General features: G+C 38.0%; 1 protein-coding gene across 2 annotated transcripts in view; it reads left to right on the forward strand.

Moving 5' to 3' along the window:
• The window catches only part of FHOD3 (formin homology 2 domain containing 3), a 376,458-nt gene that overhangs the window by 38,037 nt on the left and 317,043 nt on the right, over window positions 1–21,378 (forward strand). For both annotated transcript variants that reach the window (XM_058806162.1, XM_058806153.1), the window contains exons 2-3: window positions 1,393–1,499; window positions 18,010–18,074. In XM_058806162.1, coding sequence (XP_058662145.1) covers window positions 1,393–1,499; window positions 18,010–18,074 — 172 coding nt within the window. The remainder of the gene's footprint in view (window positions 1–1,392; window positions 1,500–18,009; window positions 18,075–21,378) is intronic.

The raw sequence follows: 21,378 nt of genomic DNA on the forward strand, positions 1-21,378 counted from the left end.
ATCTGACATGGAGGAACATGCTTTTGTGGTTAACATGTGCAGAGTTAACAGTGAGACTTGATGATCACAGAGGTCTTCTCTGGCCTTAATGATTCTCTGTGCCTTTTGGCTGTCAGACAGGATTTTGTATCTAGTAGCACAGCACATCTGTAGCTTATGATATTTGTGCTCTTGGAAGCAGTTACAAAAGGACCCCCAGTGCAGTGCTGCACATGATGGTCCCAGCAGCGTGTCCAACTGGACTCACTGATGACCATTTCTATGCTTCTGGGCTGGATTCTCTGAGCAGATGGTCACTTACCTCCCTAGTGGTGTACATTCTCTTGCCCCTTGGTAAATGTTGTCTTGTTCTCTGGGAAGGCTTTTTTCCTCATTATTTGTTATTTGACACTGAGTTATGTCATGGTGAGAGAGGAGCTCATGTTCCTTTCTAGTTCTTCTCCCAGCTTCTTTACTTTTCCCTCTCGATCATTAACTATTTTGTTTTCCTGGTCAATGAGTTGGCCAGAGTTGTGGAATGATTCATCCTAGGTCTTCTATTGTGATAGCACCCTGCAAATAAAACCCCAGAATTTTTTTTTTCTAACTTTGGTCAAATCTGGCTCTTTTTAACAGCTGGAGCAATTAATGAAAAACTTGAAGATGAAGGAAAACAGAAAAGAAATAAAGATAGTTTATTAATCACTCCCTCCCAGCATCATTGTGGGTAGATTTCTGCTTTCAGGTCTAGTCCTTGATTACCTCAGTACCTTTGTAGGAAGCTGGCGCAGGTTTCCAGTCCCCCCCCTCCCACCCAGGGCCTAGGAATGTTGCTCCTGCACCTTCTGAGGCTGATTAGTGCCTGGCCGTAAAAGCAGAATTCCAGAAAAAATCTGTGATTTGCTTGACTGTACTCACCCTTTCTGTAGGACCCCAACTCTTGGCTGCCACATTTTACATTGTCTCTTGGCTATATCTATCCTCACAGAGGCCATTCAGTGTCTCAAAAAAAAAAGCTCTTTCTTCCTTCTATCTTCATCCAGGGGCTCAGAACCTTTACTTAAAACTCTACTGTAAGAACAGAGAACAGTAATTTGTATCCTAAATACACATTGAAATTAACTTCTCTTTCTGTATTACATTTTAAAGGCTCTGTGCTAAAGCCCTCTAATCTTCTTCTGTATGTTCTAATAAATTTCACTGTGTTAGTTGTGTTGATATTGTGACCAAGCTTGGTCTAGGGAACATGGGTATGCAATTGAGTAAATTGCCAAAAAATTTTTCTTACCTGCTCCCAACATAGTTTGTTTTAGGGAGATCTTGTCTGGGGATGTGGAAAATGGGAAGGCAATGTTAGAGGTATTTTTGAGAAAAAGACTGCTCTAATGTGATGGTCTGATTTTTGTTCTACAGCTTGATGACTGCACCCTGCAATTGTCTCATAATGGTACCTATCTGGATCTAGAATCCACCCTAGCAGAGCAAAGAGATGAACTAGAAGGTTTCCAGGAGGATTCTGGGTAAGTAAAGGTTTACTAAATTTTTCTAAATAAGCATGTAGTTTACTTCATGCGTTCAGGTCCACATGGAAGCGAAAAGATAAAAATCTTTCCCTTGTATGCCCGTCTGTCTGTCCCTTTGTATGATTAAGAATTTTATGACTTCTCTCTCTACTTTCACTCTTACAGTTTCTCTGAAATATGACATAGTGTAAAGAAATCTATGAATATCTTGATTAGTCTAGTAAGATTTTATAGTTCTTTGAAAGTTGATAAATTAGGATGGCTTGTTTGGAGAACTCTGAGATCTTTCTTATGATATTAGTCATTTAGAGGATTATATTGGGGTGATGTTCCTGAAGTTATAAATTCAATTTACTTTGCCTTGGTAAGTTAAGTCCTCCGTTTGTATTTTTGAAGAAAAGACCTGTATTGGTTTCTTCTTTTACTCCTGGAATTGATGGAACCAGTCCAAGGGATGGGTGTGCATGGTTACTTTTTAAGATTCTCCTCTCTTGCTTCTTTCATATTTAGTTAGTACTGGCACACATGGATTGTTATGACATAGTTTCCCTAATCATCTCTTTGAGAACTGACAGTGAAAGCAGAAGTTAGCATCAGTGTGTGTTTGTGTAAATGCACATAGGAGATTTGCTTTTTTAAAGAATTTTCCTATTATGGATCTTTCAGATGATTGTCTTACTTAAGATGTACAATGAATAGAAAGTCTAGATCTGTTTTTGCATTTCTGGTTACTATTGGACTGGATAGTTGTGGTTATTTTATGGGTGTGTTTAACTGAATTTTGAATTGGTCAGAATTTGTTAACAGTAGGAGATACAACCCTTTTACTTATGCTTCTTCTCCAATTCTGGTAGCTGTCTTGCCTTTGATGAATATGCCTTATAAATCTAAACTGTGCCTCTGAAGATTATTTTATGTGGAGAAGAATTTTAAATAATATTTTCCAGATATTCCTTTGTGTGCATTTGTGTATGTCTTATTTGCCCCTACCAGTTTGGGGCATGTTTTATAACCATTATGAGATAAAAAACTGTTCTGTCAGAAATCAATTAAAAGAGAGTCTGTTGATAGACAGATTAGCCAATACAAGCTGAACTGAGCTTCCTTTCCTGTGCAATAGGAGTGTTGAGTGTAGAAATTGATATAGTCTTCAGTTTTGTGCATGGATGATAAAAATCACTGCAAAGAACACCAGATTCATATTTCCAACTAACTTTATAATGAGCTGAAAGCCATTAATTTAAAGGATTTTTTTTGGGGGTAGCAATACATTTTGTATTGGTCACATTTCTTCCCTTCCATTGGTGTCTCTGTGATAATTCTGATAATTTTAACTTCACTGCTTTTAACACCACAGTAGCAATTTGGCACTGCCTAGCAATCAGGCAAGTGAGAGACAATTTGGTGCTTTTCCTGCCAGACTTTGCTCTTGAAATGGCAAGCTATTGTCCACCTTGTTTTATTTATCTGCTTCTTTTGGGCATGTAAAATCAATGAGATGTTTTGTTCCAGAAACGATTATAATTTTCTCTGTGGAAGCTATCCTGGAGGAAAAAACCCAACAAAACAAAAAACATAGAACTGGTGCTTGAAGGTGAGGTTTCAAATGGATTTCTGCATTTCATTTTTGTCCATGTTTTGTGAAAAAAGAAGAGATAAACAAGACCCACCAGAGCTTTAGGAAGTATGTGGGATATGCTTCTCTGTAGGACTTAACATTGTTACTTCATGGTAAATGCAGATTATGTGATGTTATTCTTAAAACTGGAATATTCTAGATTTAGGGTAGCAAATGCGGTCAGTAATATCTTCTTTGTCCTGTGTTTCTAGCAAATTAAACTCCATTTTTGGGCCTTGCAGTTCTGCGAACAAAACACTGAGCTGGAGTGCTCCTGAGCTGGAGCTTCTGGCTGCAGACATTGGGAGCTTAACATCAGGTTGCTGTCTGGGAGGGACTGGCTGCAGAAACCATTTAGTCTCTCTGTTTCTGTCTGGGTCATTTCAAGGTCCTGCTCTTAATCTTCAAAGCTTTTAATTTTCTGAGATTAGGCTACCTCAGGACCTGCCTTTCTGCCATGCCAAAGCTGCTGTGCTCATCAGGGTCACTGAAGCTTGCTGAACTCTGAGTGAAGGCTTTAGTAGCTGGATATTCATGGCATTTTTAAAATTTCAGAACCTTAGCTGTGGAAACTCCTACTCAAAATGGCCAGAATGTCCTGTAATCTGGCTGGTTTTAGCATCTTTTTGCTAAAAGTTCCTGTTCATCCTGGGCAAAATGATGAAGCTGTTCTTTTTAAACACTGTTGAAAGGCAACTTGTAAATAAGACTTTGCTTTCTGCTTGTTTTGTTTTAAAAAAATGTATTGGTTTGAGAGGCTTTAGGTATTTGCTTTCTCTGTGAGGGATTGGATAAGCATAGTGAAAACATGAAGGATTTTTCTTCAAAAGGAAAGAAGAGAATGGTGGCAGTTGCTGCAGGTTTATGATGTGTATCTGTAAAATAACCTGGACAAGAAGCATATGCATTCATGCAATTGCAAATCAATGCTATTCTGTTACTGAATATAGTGAAAAGAGGCTTTTTGTCAGTTGCTGTCCACTCCAGCAGAATGGAAACTTTTATCTAGTGAAGGAGAAAAGCCAACACACGTGGCCTTTAACTAAAACATGGGTGGGGATTGGGTGGATTTCTGGTCTCCACAGCTTCACCTGCTGCCATTTGCACCCTTGAGAATAGCTGTGAGATTCAGGAGAATCAGATTGTTTTTGTATGGGGGCTGGTTTTGGAAGAGCCAAGATGAACATCTGGCCAAGCAATGAAGCTTGCCCTACAGAAGGTGTTGCAACAAGCAAAAGGGTCAGTAGGAGCATGTAGGAAAACAACCTTTCTTTTCAAGTCTGGGTTGTGTTCATGGCTCACTTGCTTGTTGGGTTGCTTAGCTGTTTGGCTTTTTTCTCTTGCTTCCAATAGAAGTTACTTGGTAGATGCTTCATTGTGTAGGGTAGTGTACAGTGGCGGTTGTTTAGGCAGGCTGGCTACTTTAAGGTATTGGGGAGAGGTAAAGTTCCTTTGCTTGGCTTCCTTGAGGTTTTACAGAGAAAGCAAGAATTGTCAAGATGCTGTTGTGTTTAAATTAGCATATAATTGCTCAAGCTCTCTTTGTGGATAAGTCTTAAGAGGCCATCATGGGAGCCCACAAGGCAACACTGTCCTAAAATGAAGAAGAGTTTTTTTCAGGAAGTATGCTAGGAGCAGTGAAATTTTTTTCAGAGAATGTTTTCAAGACTCCTGTTCAGCAGGAATTCTTTTAAAGTACTTCTCATAAATGGCTTCAGCACTGATGTTTTTGCATTCCTACTAGACACCCTATCTCAAGCCATTTTGGTTGGGTGAGTCCCATGATAGACCTTTTCCCTCTTGATGGTGCTATTCATCCTGGTCTTCATTCAGAATCTGTTGGAGACAGTGGAGTCTGGCAAGGATCTCTAACATTCTTTTCCTGCTTATGTACTGTATTTTTTCCCATTTAGACTTTGCAAATAGCACAATTGTGAGAATGAAGACTTTTTGTCACTTGTTTACATAAGGAAGTTGGGGATGCATTTGAAAGTTAATTTAGTTTTTGTCTTACAGAAATGGTATGGCTTATTTCTTGAAGCAGTACTGAAATCTAGCAGATTGTGTGCTGATTTTGCATTGGTTTAAACAGAATGTATTTGTGTTTGTTCATGGGTGGAAAATGATTTCAACTTCTGATAGCTTTCTCTCCGTGTTTTGTCTTAATGTCACTTTTATGTTTCTCAGTGCCGACAACAAGAAAAATAAGGGAGGTATCAGGATTGTCATTGCATTGTTACAATCAGAAGACTGTGACTACTTAGTGACATGATTTACTCATGTTTTCTGCCCAAATATTGATTTCTCTGATATTTAGCTATTATGCTGAATCTGAAAAATGCAATTGATAGTAACAATTAAAAGCATGCAACAAAGCAAGAGAAACACTCAGCAAAAACACCAGAAAAACAGCTCCCTAGAAACATCAAACTAAAACACCTGGGCTGAGAGGTTATAATATTTTTTTGGAAGGTGTAAGAATTTCTAGGCTGGCAGTATTTCATTCTATAATGTATCAGATTGAGATGTTGAACTGCATTTTGATGTGGATGTTTTGCTAAAACTTTACTGTTGCAGAATAAATGGTGATACAGATGAAAATTTCACTTTCCTAAAGAAATACATTGGGTGAGTAAGTTGGTGCTGTTCTTAATTACCTCAAAAGATTGAGGGCAATAACTCTTACCACCTGTATTTCCAAAACTTTATGCAGCTTTTTCGATTCTTAATCCTGATACAATGTCATTGTTTATATATAAAAAAATAATCAGGTAAAATTTGGAAAACAATCTTTAGGTGGAACTGTAGTAATTCATTTTCATAGTTATCTTGCAATAACCATTGACAGCAAAATGAAATAAAATTACAGGTCCCATATGGTTTCCCTGTTTAGAACAATTGGCAAGATATCTCTGAGCATTCCTGCTTCCAGAATATGTAATCAAAATAATTACACAAATGTGCATATATTTTGTAGCCTGAAAAAAAGAGACATGTGACTTTGAGGGATGTGCAGGATGGAGGCAATTAACAGTTGTAAGTTCCACCATGAAAATTATTCACCAGTTATGAGATTTCTTATCAGTGGTTCTTCTTGACACAGTATCTTGTGAAGAAATTATTGACAAATTAGGGTTCCTACTAATAGTAAAATGCTACTACTTTTGTATTTAAGAAATAAATACTGATTTGTGAATATAAAATGTATTTAGAAAACAAGCATCTTCAAAATAATAAAAAACTTGAATAAATTTTACTGCAGGCCAAAGTTTGTTTTCTTACATAGTTTCAACTTTAAAGCTGGCTTGATGGTATAAAAGTAAATCTCTTCTGCATATATTGAGGTCAGAGACTGCAAGCCACTTTGCTCACACCAAAAACCACAAAATGCAAAGTCTATGCAAGCTTTTGAAAATAACCTATTTTGGTGCCGTGGTTTGGTGTGTGCTGTCTAGGAGGGGTCTGGAGTGTGGCAGTAAGCACAGAAATTACAGGGATTGCAGCTTACTGGGTGTAGCAGAAGTCTGGGGATGTCAGATGGGGGTGCATTCTGTGCACCTGACAGCTTCTTCCCAGTCTAGATGGAGAAGCTTCAGGCAAGTAGCCTACAAACAAAAAGGTGCAATATTGAATAGTGTTAACTTTCACGGACGTGCTGAACATGTCCTTCAAAGGGAAGCAGAGTTGGTTTTGCTCCTCTCCAAGTGCCCCAGTCTTGGAAACTGTTCTGCATCTTTCTGACTGTGAAGGAGCCAACATTTATAGCAGGGGCTCCCCTGGCTTGGACAAGGAGGCTTCATGAGCTCTCAACCCTCTGTGTGGTTTGGGTTTTTTTTGAGGGTGTTTAAATGTTGGGGTGTTTAAGAGCTTGACTCATTATTCCATAGCTTTTGTTTCTCAATACTGCAGCAGCTGTGTCTCTTTCTCTCCCACTTTGCCCCAGAGTTTACTCAGTCATAAAGGGAAAAAAAACTACATCTGTACCAAAGTACCTGTGGAAACATTTGAAGGTTTGCTGGTTTTGAATTTAGAGATTACTGCTGGCAAATAAATGCAATGAGTGCTTTTATTGATATTGAAAAATAATTTCCACTAAAAATGTATTGCAAAAGCACTGTTGTGCTTAGTTCTCTCCCAGCCCGTTACATACCAAATAAAGTGCCAAACCAAAAAGCGTGTGAATAATTCTTACAGTTTTTGCTAAGACAACATTTTTAAAGACAGCCTAATTTGGCATTCAGATTTGCATGTGAAAATAGCTGAGAAGTCCAGTATTTTTTGGTGGAAACTTAAATAAAAACAGCTTATGGAAACAGCTGATGCCAGATGTTCTATTTAAAACCATTTAATTTTATTAACATTGAAGCTGCTTAATGGCTGTGTTTGCACTCTGTCCTCCTCCTCGATGATGAGGCTGTAAGTGAGTGGCTCTCGAGGCTTGGAAATGTGTTTCCCTTCAACTTGTGAGGAGGAAATCCCTTCCTCTCTCCATAAATAGATCATCTGCAGGGCTGCTCTGAACTCCTGTTGGGAGTAGAACCACTGATTTGGAATCCAAACCTGGAACAGTATCAGCACTGTGGGCACTTACTGCCAGTCTGCAGGGGCGAACCAGTGTAGTATTGCCTGGAGTGTGTGGGCAGCCAAGGGAGTTTGTGCTGGGTAATTAATAAAAGCTGTGAATTAGCTGCACTTCCTATTCCATGGCAACTGTTCCTGTATGTGCTCCTACCCAGCCATAAATGCAAAGGTCTGTGTAAGCAAACTCACGCTTGCTTTTCTCCCATGGGAATCCATTTGTCTCTGTGCTTGGTGTGTTTATTTGGTTTACCCCTGACTAAACTCAGGTAGTAATCTGCTTCTGATAAAAATAAGTGTCTCCATTTAACCTCCAGTTGTGAGCTAACAGCTTAAACTGCTGCAAATCTGTGACTAGCCCAGGATCTCCGGTAATGAAGCCATGAAAATTAGTGCATACTGCCAGGGTTAAGACCACAGCAGTGCAGCAAAACAGTAGTTTATTTTACATTTACTGCTCAGTAATTGTGCTTGCTAGCAAAAGCATTGATGACCCAGCAATAAATGTAAAGCCCGTTTCCAAAGTGGACTTAATATGGAGAAATAAGTGGTCTGTGAACAGTGTTTTATATTTAAAAATTTGTATGTCAGGTTAGGAAGAAGCCCTTGCCAAATATGATGCTAATGGAAAACTTGCAAAAGAAGAAAGAAGAAAAGTAGTATGTTGATCAGTGCAAAGTAAACTTTATTTTTATGTACTTACATAATCATATGCATGTTCTACTGCAAAGTAGGAGAGCTTTTAAATGGTTCTTGCTGAGTCTGGTTAAAATGGTCGCATTCTGATAAAGTGTAAATGAGTAGGACATTGCTTTGAAATGTGTTGTGCTGCTTTGGATAATATTTGCTTTACTTTCTTTAGTATCATCAATTAAATTGGAAAACCATACAAGATGAGGGTTTTTCCCTTAAGGTAGTAGAGAATGATTTCTAGTAAAAGGAAAATGTTTATGAAAAGTTCTTAGAACTATTTTTTACAAACTGAGTCAATTTTTTTCATTTTTTTTAAAATTATTAAAAAAATGGCGCTTCTTTTGGAACTGTTAGTCAGATTAATGTCAGGTATCAGGAGCTTTTGTAAGAAAAAAAAATATTATTCAGGTGCTGTTTGTTTCTGCTCTGAAACTATGTAACTTCATTAGCAGTTGGTCACAAAATCACCAAGTGGGTCAGGTTGGAAGGGACCACAGTGGGACTTCTAGTCCAACCTGCCTGCTCAAGCAGGGTCATCCGAGAGGCCATTGCACAGGATTGTGTTCAGCTGGTTCTTGAATATCTTCAAGGAAGTAGACTCCACAACCTCTCTGGGCTACCTGTTCCAGTATTTGGTGACCTGCGCAGTAAATAAGCTCTTTCTTATGTCCAGGTGGAATATCCTGTGCATCAGCTCCTGCCCATTGCTCTTGTCCTATTGCTTTGCACCGCTGAGCAGAGCCTGGATCAACCCTCTTGACACCTTTCCTTCAGATACTGACCTACACTGATGAGATCCTCTCTTGGTTGCCTCCTCTGGAAGCTGAACAGGCCCAGCACCCTCAGATTTTCCCCATAGGAGATGCTTCAGTCCCTTAATGATCTTTGTAGCCCTCTGTTCTATGTGCTCCAGGAGCTCTGTGTCTCTCTTGTCCTGAGCAACCCAGAACTGGACACAGCACTCCAGATGTGGCCTCACCAGGACTGAGTAAAGGGGCAGAGTCACCTCCCTTGACCTGCTGCAATGCTCTTCCTAATGCACCCAGATCACTCGCAGTGGTCCAGAACCAAAACTCTGGGTCCCACAGTGTGGCTGCGAGCACTGGAAGGACTCTGCCTGAAGGTGTGACTCAGCTGTTGGAGGATAATTTATTTTACTTTCCTCCTTGCCCTTGTCCTGTAGGTTTCCAGTTCTTCTAACGTTTTTTCCCCAAAAATCCAGATATTTCAAAGGCATCTGTTTCTCCAAGTGTGAAGAGGTTTTAAACGAAAATCCTCATGTAATGTGAACTTCAAGTACAGTGATAGCAAAACCATATGACCAGAAATTACCTGTTGTAAAGATTCCTGGGAGGAATGTGCAGCCAGAGCTTGACAGTTACTGACAGCAGTGGGAAATACATAACCCAAGAACTGGAAAGCATTGGTCAAGTGATGTGTCATCTCTGAAGAGGAACATTATGCAAGGATGACAAAAAATGTGGAAACAATGCTTTTGGTTTTGTATTTTATCCAGAAACAATATTATTGTTAAAATAGCTCTTCTAACGCAATTCTCTTCACTCTTTTCCAACTCATGAAGTTTGTGTTTTCTTAATACAAAAATACAAGATGGAGATTTAATTGAAAATGCAATCAGTATTTCACAAAATGACAGGGTAAACATCCCACTCAAAACAATTATGAGTTGAACTTTTGGGTTGGGAAAGGATGTAGTTTTGTTCATGAATGACAGCTCTTGAAAAAATGGGTATTTTCTGACTGCGAAGGCAGCAGTCAGCTCTGAAACATTTGAGGGGTTGTTGGAAGGTTTTTGTTTTAATGTGTGGAAATCGAGCCATTAACAAGTGAGAGAGACCAGCATGATGATTCAGAAGGTATGGGGAGGAAGTGGGGAGGGAATTCTCACTTTCCAGCTTCTGAAGTTTGCTTGCACATAAACTACTAAAAAGGACAAATGGAACAAATGTTTCCCTCATTTTGAACTCATTGCCTTTTAGAGACTGTAAAAGAGATTCATTATCTTTTGGCAAAAATAGTTACCTTGTGGTGAGGTATGCAGAAGACTGCACCTTTTACCAACATTAATAATAAATAATTTGGTGATATTCACGTGGTTTATAATGCATACTTCATGAATCCCTTGATTGTTTCACTCCACACTTTTGAGTTTCTCATTTTCTTTCCCCTTCTCCTTCTATACTATTTTGTTTCCATTTAAAAAGAGGGGGAAAACAAAAGAAAAAAAAAAAAAAGAAAAATTGCAACCCTGCCTAGTAAATGTGCTTATGAAAAGTTAGGGGAACATAAAAACCCAGCACCTCATAGTGACAGTTATAGATAGTCCTTATTTGCACAATTATACAGACAATGCTGTGTCAGCCAGGATGCTCTTCCACTCACTGGCATTCAGATGGTGGTGGTTTATAGGTTTTTAGTGGGAATGAGACAGTTATTTGTTAAAATCATGCTGACAAACACAGAACGCAATATTAGAATACTCTGCAGGGAAAGCACATACAAATCTGAGCATACTATGTTCTTTTGGATACTATTTCTTGCTTTAATAATTAGTCAGATTTTGCCATCCTAGTTTTTGCTTAGGGAATATGCTGGGATTATTTCTACTTGGATTAGTAAAGTTTTAATTATTACGTTTTGGTTTTTGTTTTGTTTTTTTTTTAATGCAGACTGAACAGACAGGAATGGTTACTATCTGTTTACTTTTGTCAAATGATTGTTACTTTAGTAAATTTGTCATGATGCAGGAATGCTCTGAATAAAACCACTCTGCAAAATAATTAGATGACTTGCAAATGTATTACATGAACAGGATGTAGACACGTTCTGACTTCACACTAATTTTTTAGATGGAAAAAATGAGGTAAGAGAGAGAAGCCCACTGGCTTACTTCCTGTGAGGATGAGTGTGTGTGTTTGCCTCATACAGCCCGTCAGGTACAAGAATAAGTTGCTAATGCTGTCATTCATTTGAAGGGTATTAGCCTGTAAAAGACTTCTTTTTAATTATTGATATTATTTCCTGAGCTCATCTGCTTCCATTATTCAATGGCAATAACATGACCTTGAACATGACGTTTGGATAATAATCACCTAAGAACTTCAAAAAGGTTACTTGTTTGGATAAGATTTTCAATGAGTTTCAGGGAGATTCTTAATTCCACTCTCCATGCACATGTGCACTCTCACTTTAAAAAGACTGGGCTTTTATGCAACCTTTTTTTTGAAGTGTCAGAATTTTTTTTTCCATCTCTTGAATCTGCAGTTGACTGGAGAAGCATATCATAGTGAAATGGCAGTCAAACTGTATCTTAACAGCTTTGAAATCAAAGCCTAGGATTTGTGCTGTCTGATTAATAGGTTAAAAAACACTTTCCTTATTGTGTGGGTGTGCTGGCTTGCAAATTTTTTTCAGGGAAAACCCGATAGACTCCAGTGCTTGAACTCTGGCAAAAATTTCATCCTTTATGCATTCAACAAGGAACAGTTTGTTTTCCATTGCTGCTGTGGAGTATCTTAAATTGAAGTAACTGTGAAGCAATACCCCATTGCAGAAGCATTTTCCACTCCCTAAACGGAGTGTGCGAGTGAAGATGGAAATGGATGGGTTCTAAAATGAAAAAGCAGAAGCCATTTGCAAAAGTAATGCACTCTAGAGCAAGTCTCTTGCCATGTGTTTGCTTCCGATGGTGTACTGTACTCTAGGTTTCTTTTGTGGGCATCAGTGATTCTTTGTTGAGCTCAAGAGTTGCTGGATGCTGTTCTCATTAAGCTACTTCTGTTGGAAAACATGGATCTGATTATTGGAGATGGTTAATAGCCCACAAAGAAACCTGAGTGCTATGAGAAGCTGTAACAAAATGTGAAGCATGTGTTGTGCATGTGTCTTTTGAAAGCAGCATCTGTGCTAGATAGGTTTTTATAGTACTTAGATTGTTACATCAGGCAGAATTAGCTACAGAATTGGTACAGGGTAAGTTGTCAGGTTAGGCTGATGTTAAATGCTGTCCAAGTCTGGAAATAGTTTGTGTTATCAGGTTGAAGTTAGTTTTCCATCCAGCCTCTGCCTTTGGGATGAATAGGCAACTGCTCATGGTGTTAGTTTAGCTGGGTTCAGTAGCCTGATGTGTTTGCTTTGGTAGTGGTTCTGAAGGTTAATGAAAAAATCATCTGGTTATTTCAAGAGAGCCTTGGTGTAAGGTAAATGTGTGCCTGGATCATCTGATTCCCTCTGGTTCAGATTTGGCCTTCCTGTGAGTGATTGACTGATACTGCACTTCATAGCAGTGTGAAAAACTAAATATGGGGAGAGCTGGAGGCTAGGGGAGCAGCAAATCTTCCCATCTAACAACAACTAAATAATGAAAATACAAGGTACCTATGCTGTTTTCCAGTATATGATTTTATTTTCCTTTATTTTCCTTGATTTGGTTAAACTTAGGAGGGCAAACCTGTAGGTTTTGTTTATTCCACAAGTTAAAAGCAGGCTGCAGCTGGGAACCACTTGCTCTTTACAGCGCTCCTCTAAAGTAGGGTGAGGAGGGGCCTCAGCTGTGCTGTTAGCCCAGTGCAGGGGGAAAGGTAAGGTCTGTCCTCTGTACCCCCATTCTTACAATCCCTTTACTGTTATTGTCTGTTTGAATTGAAACTTCTAGTATTCATTTTCCACCACATCTAGGCTATATTTCCAGAATATTGACTGGGGTATGAGGGAAAGGACACTCATTAAATATCCAAACTTCTATGTGCACAAACAAGCTACTTTGTAATTCTCAAAAGTTTTGCATAATTGTACTTTCTAGCACAGCAAATGATTTTTCTCTCTGAGTTATCATCAAGAATTATCTCTGTCTACAACTGACTGATAACACTAATCTTCTTAATGGATGAAATCCCTGCTTGGAACAGAGTACAATGAGAGTCATGGGAATATGCTACTTGAAAATTGCTCTGAGGGTAGGATAAAGTTACCTATTATAATCTATTTATTTATTTTTAAAAAGTCCCAAAAAACCAGAGTTAACCCAAAAAGGTGCATCACTCTTAGTTGCTGCGTTGCTATATGAATGTGTGTAGCACTGCATGAAAGATTAAAATCCAAGTTTGCCTCTATTGGATAATGTTTTTTTAAGTACTTTAAATATTTCTGAAATAGAAGAGTGTGCAGACCTTGGTTAAGAGCAGAGATTGGACACTCTACATTAACTGAAAAGATCCAAAAGGTTGGTGAGCTTAAAATCATGGCTTCTAACAGCATTGTACTCAGCTTCTTCTTATGATGGCCTTTTCATGATTGAGATGTCTGCAACAGATTTTATTTTTTGAGCAAATACAATGAAGAATAGTAAGTTTACTTGTCTGTGCGACTATAGAGTGTTATTAAAACCATTGCAGTTTGTCTGCTGCTGTGCTATACAACTGTAGCTTTTTCAATGGTTGTCAAGTATTGTGTAGAAAGCAGAACAGGAGGATCCCAGAAGGACATAGTGTGGCCTTTTGTAGAATTAACACCTTTAATGAGTTTTCTTCATTAAGTTATTAAACAATCATTAAGAAAGTTAGAAAAGTGATTTTTCTACTTTGGTTTTAAATGATAGAATAACGTATTTTCAGAATCTAGGGATTTTTTGAAGCTAAATTTTTTAAATTGAAATATCTAGCCCTTTGGAAGAATATTAGGAAGTCTGAATAGTTGCTTCCTTAAAGAAACACTGAAATACAAATTGTATGTTAATTGATATATTCTCCTATTTTACAAAGATGAGCTTTGTCAAGCAATGATTGTGGTCTGTCTTGCTAATAACCTTAATAAATCTTAATTAGGTATTTACATAAAAGTCCCATTTTTCATACCAGCAGGTCTTTAGTGTAGGTCTGAGAAGAAGGATGTCATGTCTTAATAAAATAAACTCTCTTAAAATTTCCTTTTAAAGTGTCCTTGAAACATTAAGAGGAGACTGTGTGTTGGTTTCTTTTAATGTGTGATGTTAGTGTTAAATGGTTATTACTTTGTTAATGCTTTTTCCCCTCTGTATCCCTAATAAAATTCTTAGTATATTTCATCTGGTCAAAGGATTGCTTGGCTCAGACATAGGCTTTGCTTCAAAACAAGTAACTGTTTAAGACAGTCAATTGAGGTACTATTTTCAAAATGTCACTTAAATCAAGACTTGAAAACGTATAATTGAGGGAAACTATTTGTAACGTGGTACAAAAACAATGACAAAATAAAGCATTTATATTCGATAAGACAGGCTCTCAGTGAACTGTTGGCATTTACTTTGATTTATTAGAGAAATTGAATATAGAAAAAGTTTTGTGTCTTGTTAACTCCAAAGATTAGAAGGTAATCTTATAGCAATAATGATTCTGATCTCAATACAGGTCAGCAGAATGCTATTTCAGGACACTATGTGAAATTTACCTACTCTTCTATTGCTAAATTTCAGTTATTAAATTAACTCAGTTAAATACTTACTGGATTTTTTTAATGAACAGTAGCCAACTGCACTCACTGAAACATTTTTTTTTTAAGATGTATCAATAAAAAGATAAGCCTTAGTTAAGAGTAGATTATGAACTTTGTTACATGTCTAGACTTTGGAATAAATGGACCTTGTTTGTTGGAAATAGTCTTCTGTGTATTTTTGAACATACATTGTTTTTAATTCAAATGGCTTGTCTGTCCTGTGGTACCCCCCTTCCCTGTCCTGATATTGTGGCAAGCTTGCCTATGGGCATTCTTTCTAATACTATTTGGTCAGTAGTTCATGAGTCTGTGAAATCATGGATGGATCTCAAGTTAGCCTTTTTTTTTTTTTTTTTTTTTTTTTTTTTTTTGAATTTATTATTGTAACATGCTTTCCAGGAAACTGGTATCTGTAGAATCACGGATGCAGTAATTTTCAGTGGTGATCTTCATTTTGCAAAAGTGTTATTCATATTGCATGATAGTCAAAAGTCATCAGGAAATTGTGTAATTTCTAATATTTTACATGTGACTGGTCTTATTAGAATTAGCTGCTCTGTGGTAAATGTAGTATGCCTAAACCACACAAAATGCCTCTGTGGTGATGATCATGGTGTGGCCTGGGGGGAAGGGGGGAAATACAGCATCATAAGTGAGTCTTCATTTTTGTAATTTCTGGGGCTTGAATCATACTGATTTTGGTAGGCTGGAAAAATTGCCAGTGCAACTCCAGTGGGCGATAAAAATTAATGTTTGCGTGTGTGAGAATTTTCTGTCCTGGGAGGTATTACAGTTGCATGATAGTGTAGAACAGAGCCTGTAGAAGAGAGCTTGCTCTAGGTTTTGCTTTAAGTTTTCAGGGGTCTTTGTAAGGAGGTGAGGTTGAGGAGGAAGTAGCATCACTTTTGAAGCTTGGAGAACTACCAAAAAAATAAAGGCCTTGTTTATACTGTGAAGCATTGTGCATCGGATTTTGAGAAAAGGAGGGAAAAACTCTATTCAATTGTAATGGGCCTGAATCTCTACAGGCCTTAAAATGGTGCTGATTTCTCAGTTTCTTTTAGTTGAACAGTTTTTCAGGATGGGAAAAATAATATGTCTGATTATATAGACTTCCTTTTTCTTTGCTGATTCTGGGCTATCCTTTTACAGTTTTGAAATAAACAATCTTGACTGAATTCTTCCATTTTCTGATTTTATCTTGGAGGAGTTGTATATGTCAGGTGTGTCAACAAGTCCATGAAAGAAGGGAGACCAAGAGAAGCAGCTTCTGTACAGGATCAGACGTTGTGAAGGGCAAGAAGTTTCGTCAAAAATTCTTCACTAACTTGGCAAATTCAATATTCTGGAGGAATCCTGGCATTCCTGTGGGGAGGAACAGCTATTAAAAATCTGCAGAATATGAACGCAGGCAAAGACTATGTCCTACCAGTACAAAAGGAGGCATTTAGGTGGACAGAGAGTCAGTCCTAAACCTGGAACTGCTCTAGGGAATTTCACAGTCCGAACTACAGCCTGCTTTTCTGGAGCAATAGCATGTGCTGCTTGGCACTTCAAGTTATTAAGAGAGAGGTGACACTTTGCCCGCTAATGATATCCAAATGGATCCTTTAAAGAGTAATTTTGATTAAAGGTTTTTGGTTTTGCTATTTTTTAAAAAAGCCCTCTGTTTAACTTTTTTTTTTTTAATCTATAGAAAAATAGATTACTGAAACTGAAATAAAGGCCTCTATTAGCAGGTACACAGGTCAACATTAATCACTTTTATCAGGTCCTTACTTTTCTTTGTTTTCCCTTATATCTTCCAAAGGGCAATATTTTTCTGAAAATACCTGTCACTACTTTCCTTCCTTTCCTCCCCTGAAAATCTTTCTGAGAAGTATAATAAAAAATTTTCCTTAGTGTTTTCATGAAAATAATGAAAAATATTTTGTTCTGCAAAATAACTGTGGGCAGGAAAACAGTAAGGTGGGGAAGAACTTCTGTTATTACTAGAAAACTGCATAAGATTCTGCTGGGTGTCTGTGTAAAGGGTTTGGGCCTGAATCCTCTCAGCAGGGTAGCAAAATAAGTAACTGAGAAAGGTTGTGCTGGTTTGTGCTCTAACTTGTATGTTGAATTGAGTCTACAGTTCGCATGACAACTAAGCTTCATTCTAAAAACAGTGAGTCCTCATGAGTGTTTTCCCACAATAAATTCACTGAATCACAGAATGGCTGCGTAGAAAGGGACCTCTGGAGGTCATCTGGGCCACCTAGAGCCACTTGTCCAGGAATTGCCTTTTTAGTTTGAGAAAAAAGAGGGAGAATACAATGCTGTACAAGCATAAAAGACACTTGGCTTTTCTTACTCTCTCACCTTCCATCAGGTGAGTGGGTTGGATGCAGAGACAAGGTGCTGTTGGTGCCCTCATGTCAGTGTGCAGGTGTAGCACCTAGAAATCAAAAACTGCTCTTGTCCAGGTTGAAGAAATGCAACTAAAGGTAAATTGAGTGAAAACCAAATGAGGTATTTAGCAGCTAATTAAAATAGTCATTCCATTTAAGCCTGATATGGAACTGAGAGTCAGAGTGGAAAAGGACCTCAGTTTTGCCTCTTTACATGAAAAACATAGCTACTTTTGTGCTTTAAAAACACATTAGGCTACATAGGGAGGCAGATCTGTGAAAATGTAAATGATTTGTTTAACCTTGGATTTTCTTTTAATGCTTAATTATGCTTAGCATTAAAGTATTTCTGTGAAAACTAAAATGTGCAGTCATCACTTGATACTTCTCTAACAGTTTTCATTGTGGTGTGCTGTCCTTGGCAATTGTCCAGATGCCTGCCCAGCTCTTCTCTCTCTCGCTGTCCTCAGCAAAAGGGAGGGAAAATAGGATAAGAAAACTTGTTGTTTGAGATAAAGATGGAGAGATCCCTTAACCATTGCTATCATAGTCAGAACAGTCTTGATGAGGAATATTAATTTATTGCAAATTAAAATTGAAGTCGATTATGAGAAGCAAAGACAAAATTTCTAATGTCTTCCCTTCCCTCCCACCCTTTTTTTCCTAGGCTCAACTTGACTTGTTTATTTCCAGTTCCTCTTCTTCCTCACTATACCTTTACATACTTTTCTTCTCATTTTAGGAGGGGCAAGAAGCACAGCATAATTCTGAGGACCCAGCTCTCAGTGAGAGTCCATGCCTGCATTGGTAAGTTAAGTTCCACATGTCTGAAAGAGAACAAATAAACAGAATTGATTTCCAAGAAGCAAATCTGGGGAGTATGAATTGGACTTGGCTGTGTTCCAAATTGACAGTAATGGCCAATAAATTGATTTTATTATTTCGTTTGTTGCATGCTGCTATTAGGTTGTATGAACTACACTACCCTTCAAGCATGTTAAATATCACTGGGAAGTATAGCATTTGACAGTGATGTCAGATGGTTGGGTGATTCTTTGAAGAATCTTCAGTTGTCTGTCTTGTCACAGCCTTTGTGTGCACCTGAAAAAGACTCTGTTCTGGATTGGGAATGGTATCTGAAGAATTGTTGGCTGACAGCTATCTGCTATATTTTAATAGCATATAAAGTTTATTATTTCACATCTTGCAGATCTGGGCTGCATATTTGTCATTATCACAGTGTCGCTGTCTTAAAAACCCTGGTTAAAACAATGCTGTCACAAGGAAAAGTCCAATGAAAGTCATAATGTGAATGTCAAAAGAGCTTTAAGGTTCCATGAAAGGAGGCTGATGGTGTTAATATGTTCTCTATGAAAGGTCTGGGATGGTGTTAATGTGTTCTCCAGCATGCAACAGAGCAGAATGTTTGAGTGTCAGTGGCAAATCTAATTCTCATGTTGTGGTGACAGTATGACAGATTCTATGGGTGGCGGGTTTAAAACAAAAAAAATTAGAAATCCTGTGTGTCTGTGCCACAGTTGTTTTCAGCTTCTCCGTAGTAGATTCAACAGTGTAATATGTTTAACTTGTTGGTCTTGGTTCAAGATATCATAGCTGAAGCCTTGAAATATATCTTCCTTAAAAGAAGAGGAGAAAGTCAAAGTTTTGTGTCATTTCTACAGTGACTTTGGAGGGATTCAGGCTTTAAATACAGCTAAACCTTTTCCCCTGCCCCCAGGATATGTTATGAAATGGCATTTCTGAGAATTTGAACTGAGCATAAGCAACCTACAGAATTCCACAAATACCTCTCATTGAGAACAATTTCTAGGCTGCCTTGTGCAGGAACAGTTTCTCCTCTACTACCATTGACTTGTGGAGGAACAGTAGAGCAAGCATACGTGTTAAATGTTAGAGAAGGAACAGAGATGATGCAAAGTATAAACTGATTTCATAAATGTGAGTGAAATTAAGAACAGCTTGTAGAAGATTGTTCTTGTTAGGTCTGGAAGTATATTTGGCAAAACAGACCAGTACAGCAAGACAAGATTTGATAAGTTTCCCGGACTGAGGTTTTATAAAAAGAATTTTCATGTAATTTTTTTTTCTCCAGAGTGCAGCCATCGAGGAATTGGAGCACATAAGGTTCTGAGTGTCGACGTGTGGTTGCATTGTTGTTATCTGTTTTCATTCAAGCTTACTGTGGGCAATTAGCCATATTACTGTGCATGTATCTTAATTGTTCCTATATGAAAGTGTAATCCCTTGTCAGGTGCTGTTGCTCTCTGGCGGCAGTGATGCATTCAGCAGTGAGTACAGAGGAAGCCAGGCTGCAAAACTTGAGTCCAGATTTCAAACTCTTAGAAAGAGGTGTGTTTGGATATGGGCTTTTGGCTTGGTTCATTATAGTCAGAAAAGCCAAATGCAAGTTCTGGATCTAATTTCCATCCCCCCTGCTGAAGTTTAGATTTTTGGGGTAAGGTTTTGTTTCAGCCCCTAGCTTGATGTAATGTAGTTTCTTTTCTCTAATTTTTTTTCATTTCTTTTCATATCAAGTTCGTCTTATTTTTTTGATATGGGATAGTTTGAATGAGTCAGGGAACATTCTGTGTTTCTTACTACTGGCACTATTTGCAGAGCTGTGCCTGGCAGTCAAACCTGTCACAGAATAAGAGGGCTATTTCATTGGCACAGTGGGTACTGCTGGTGTGTGTGTGCACATCAGCTGCCTGTTAAGTCTCTTTTGAAATGCAAGCATTAGGTTTAGATGTTAAAAGATATGTAACATATTTGGAGTAGAAGTCAGGAGCTGAAGGAATCTGAGATGGTGTTACGTGGAGTAAAACTGTCACGTTTTGGGTGTTTCTTTCAGTCTTCACAGTCTCCGCAGAAAGAATTGTGGTTAGCAATGTTACTGACTCTGCAAAGTCCCAAACAGGTAGCTAGGGCTGCCTTCTGAGAAGGAGTGGTTTGTTGTGTAGTGACCTTTCTGCAGAGCCTGTCATCTTTGTATTCAGAGTTTTACTTTCTTCTTAAGACCGAATAGGTCTAAAGAAGTAGCTCTCCTGCCATAAACTCTCCCATTTTGAAGCTGGATCACTATTGTTTTCCTTCTTCCTAACTCATTGTACTTTTAAATGTTGGGAAATAACAGAAGTGTTTATGTTCAGATGTCCAGATAAAGTTTTCCATCATTAGTGACTTCAGATCTCTGGAGAATTCATTGGGCTTCAGTGTCAGAGGATGTATTGACTAGATCTACTACTACTGATGTTTTTGAGACCTGGGAAGACTTAGCAAGTCTCATGTCAAGTTGAGTAGGATTTTTGGTTTCAAGCAGAGCAGGGAAGGAATAATACCTAATAACTTGAGTGCAGAAGTTGTGGTATTTTCTGCTCTGTTAAATATAAGTCCCTGTTAAGTACAAGTCCCTGTTAAGTACCTTAATTTAATGCATTATTACTTTCTCCTTTTTTTCAGCTCTCAATTTCAGTTCTTTTCTTATGTACATATTAAGGACTTTCAGCATGAAGGAATAAATTTTCTTTTAAATATTACTCTCTTCTCCCATTTTGGCTTAATCCTGATTAAATTATCAGGCTTAATTAATAGCTTATACTTTTAAGTGGTTTTAATATAAACTTCAATATTTAGAATGTTTCTTTACATCAAAAGGACATTCCTGAAAACAGTTCTGTTCAGAGAATGTAACTAATTGAAAGTTATAGATGTATTTTTATACTTGTTGATGTCCAAAGACCTTAGTTGAGGAATCATAAAATCATAGAATAGAGAGAGTTGGAAGGAACCCAAAAATCATTTAGTTTGAACCTAATGACTAAAAGTCATTTAGTTCTAACTCCCTGTCATGGGCAGTGATGCCACCCACTAGAACAGCTTGCTCAGGGCCTCATCCAAGCTGACCTCCAGCACTTCCAGTGATGGGGCATCTACAGCTTCTCTGGGCATCCTGTTCCAGTCTCTCAGCACTGTCATGGTAAAGAATTTCTTCTTAACTTCTAATTTAAATCTGCTGTCTCTGAGTTAAAAACTATTGCCTTTTGTCCTATTACTAGCCACCCATATATATTAAGTGACTCCTATTTTTTAA

Source organism: Ammospiza caudacuta, chromosome 1, assembly GCF_027887145.1.
Source record: "Ammospiza caudacuta isolate bAmmCau1 chromosome 1, bAmmCau1.pri, whole genome shotgun sequence".
NCBI lineage: Eukaryota > Metazoa > Chordata > Aves > Passeriformes > Passerellidae > Ammospiza > Ammospiza caudacuta.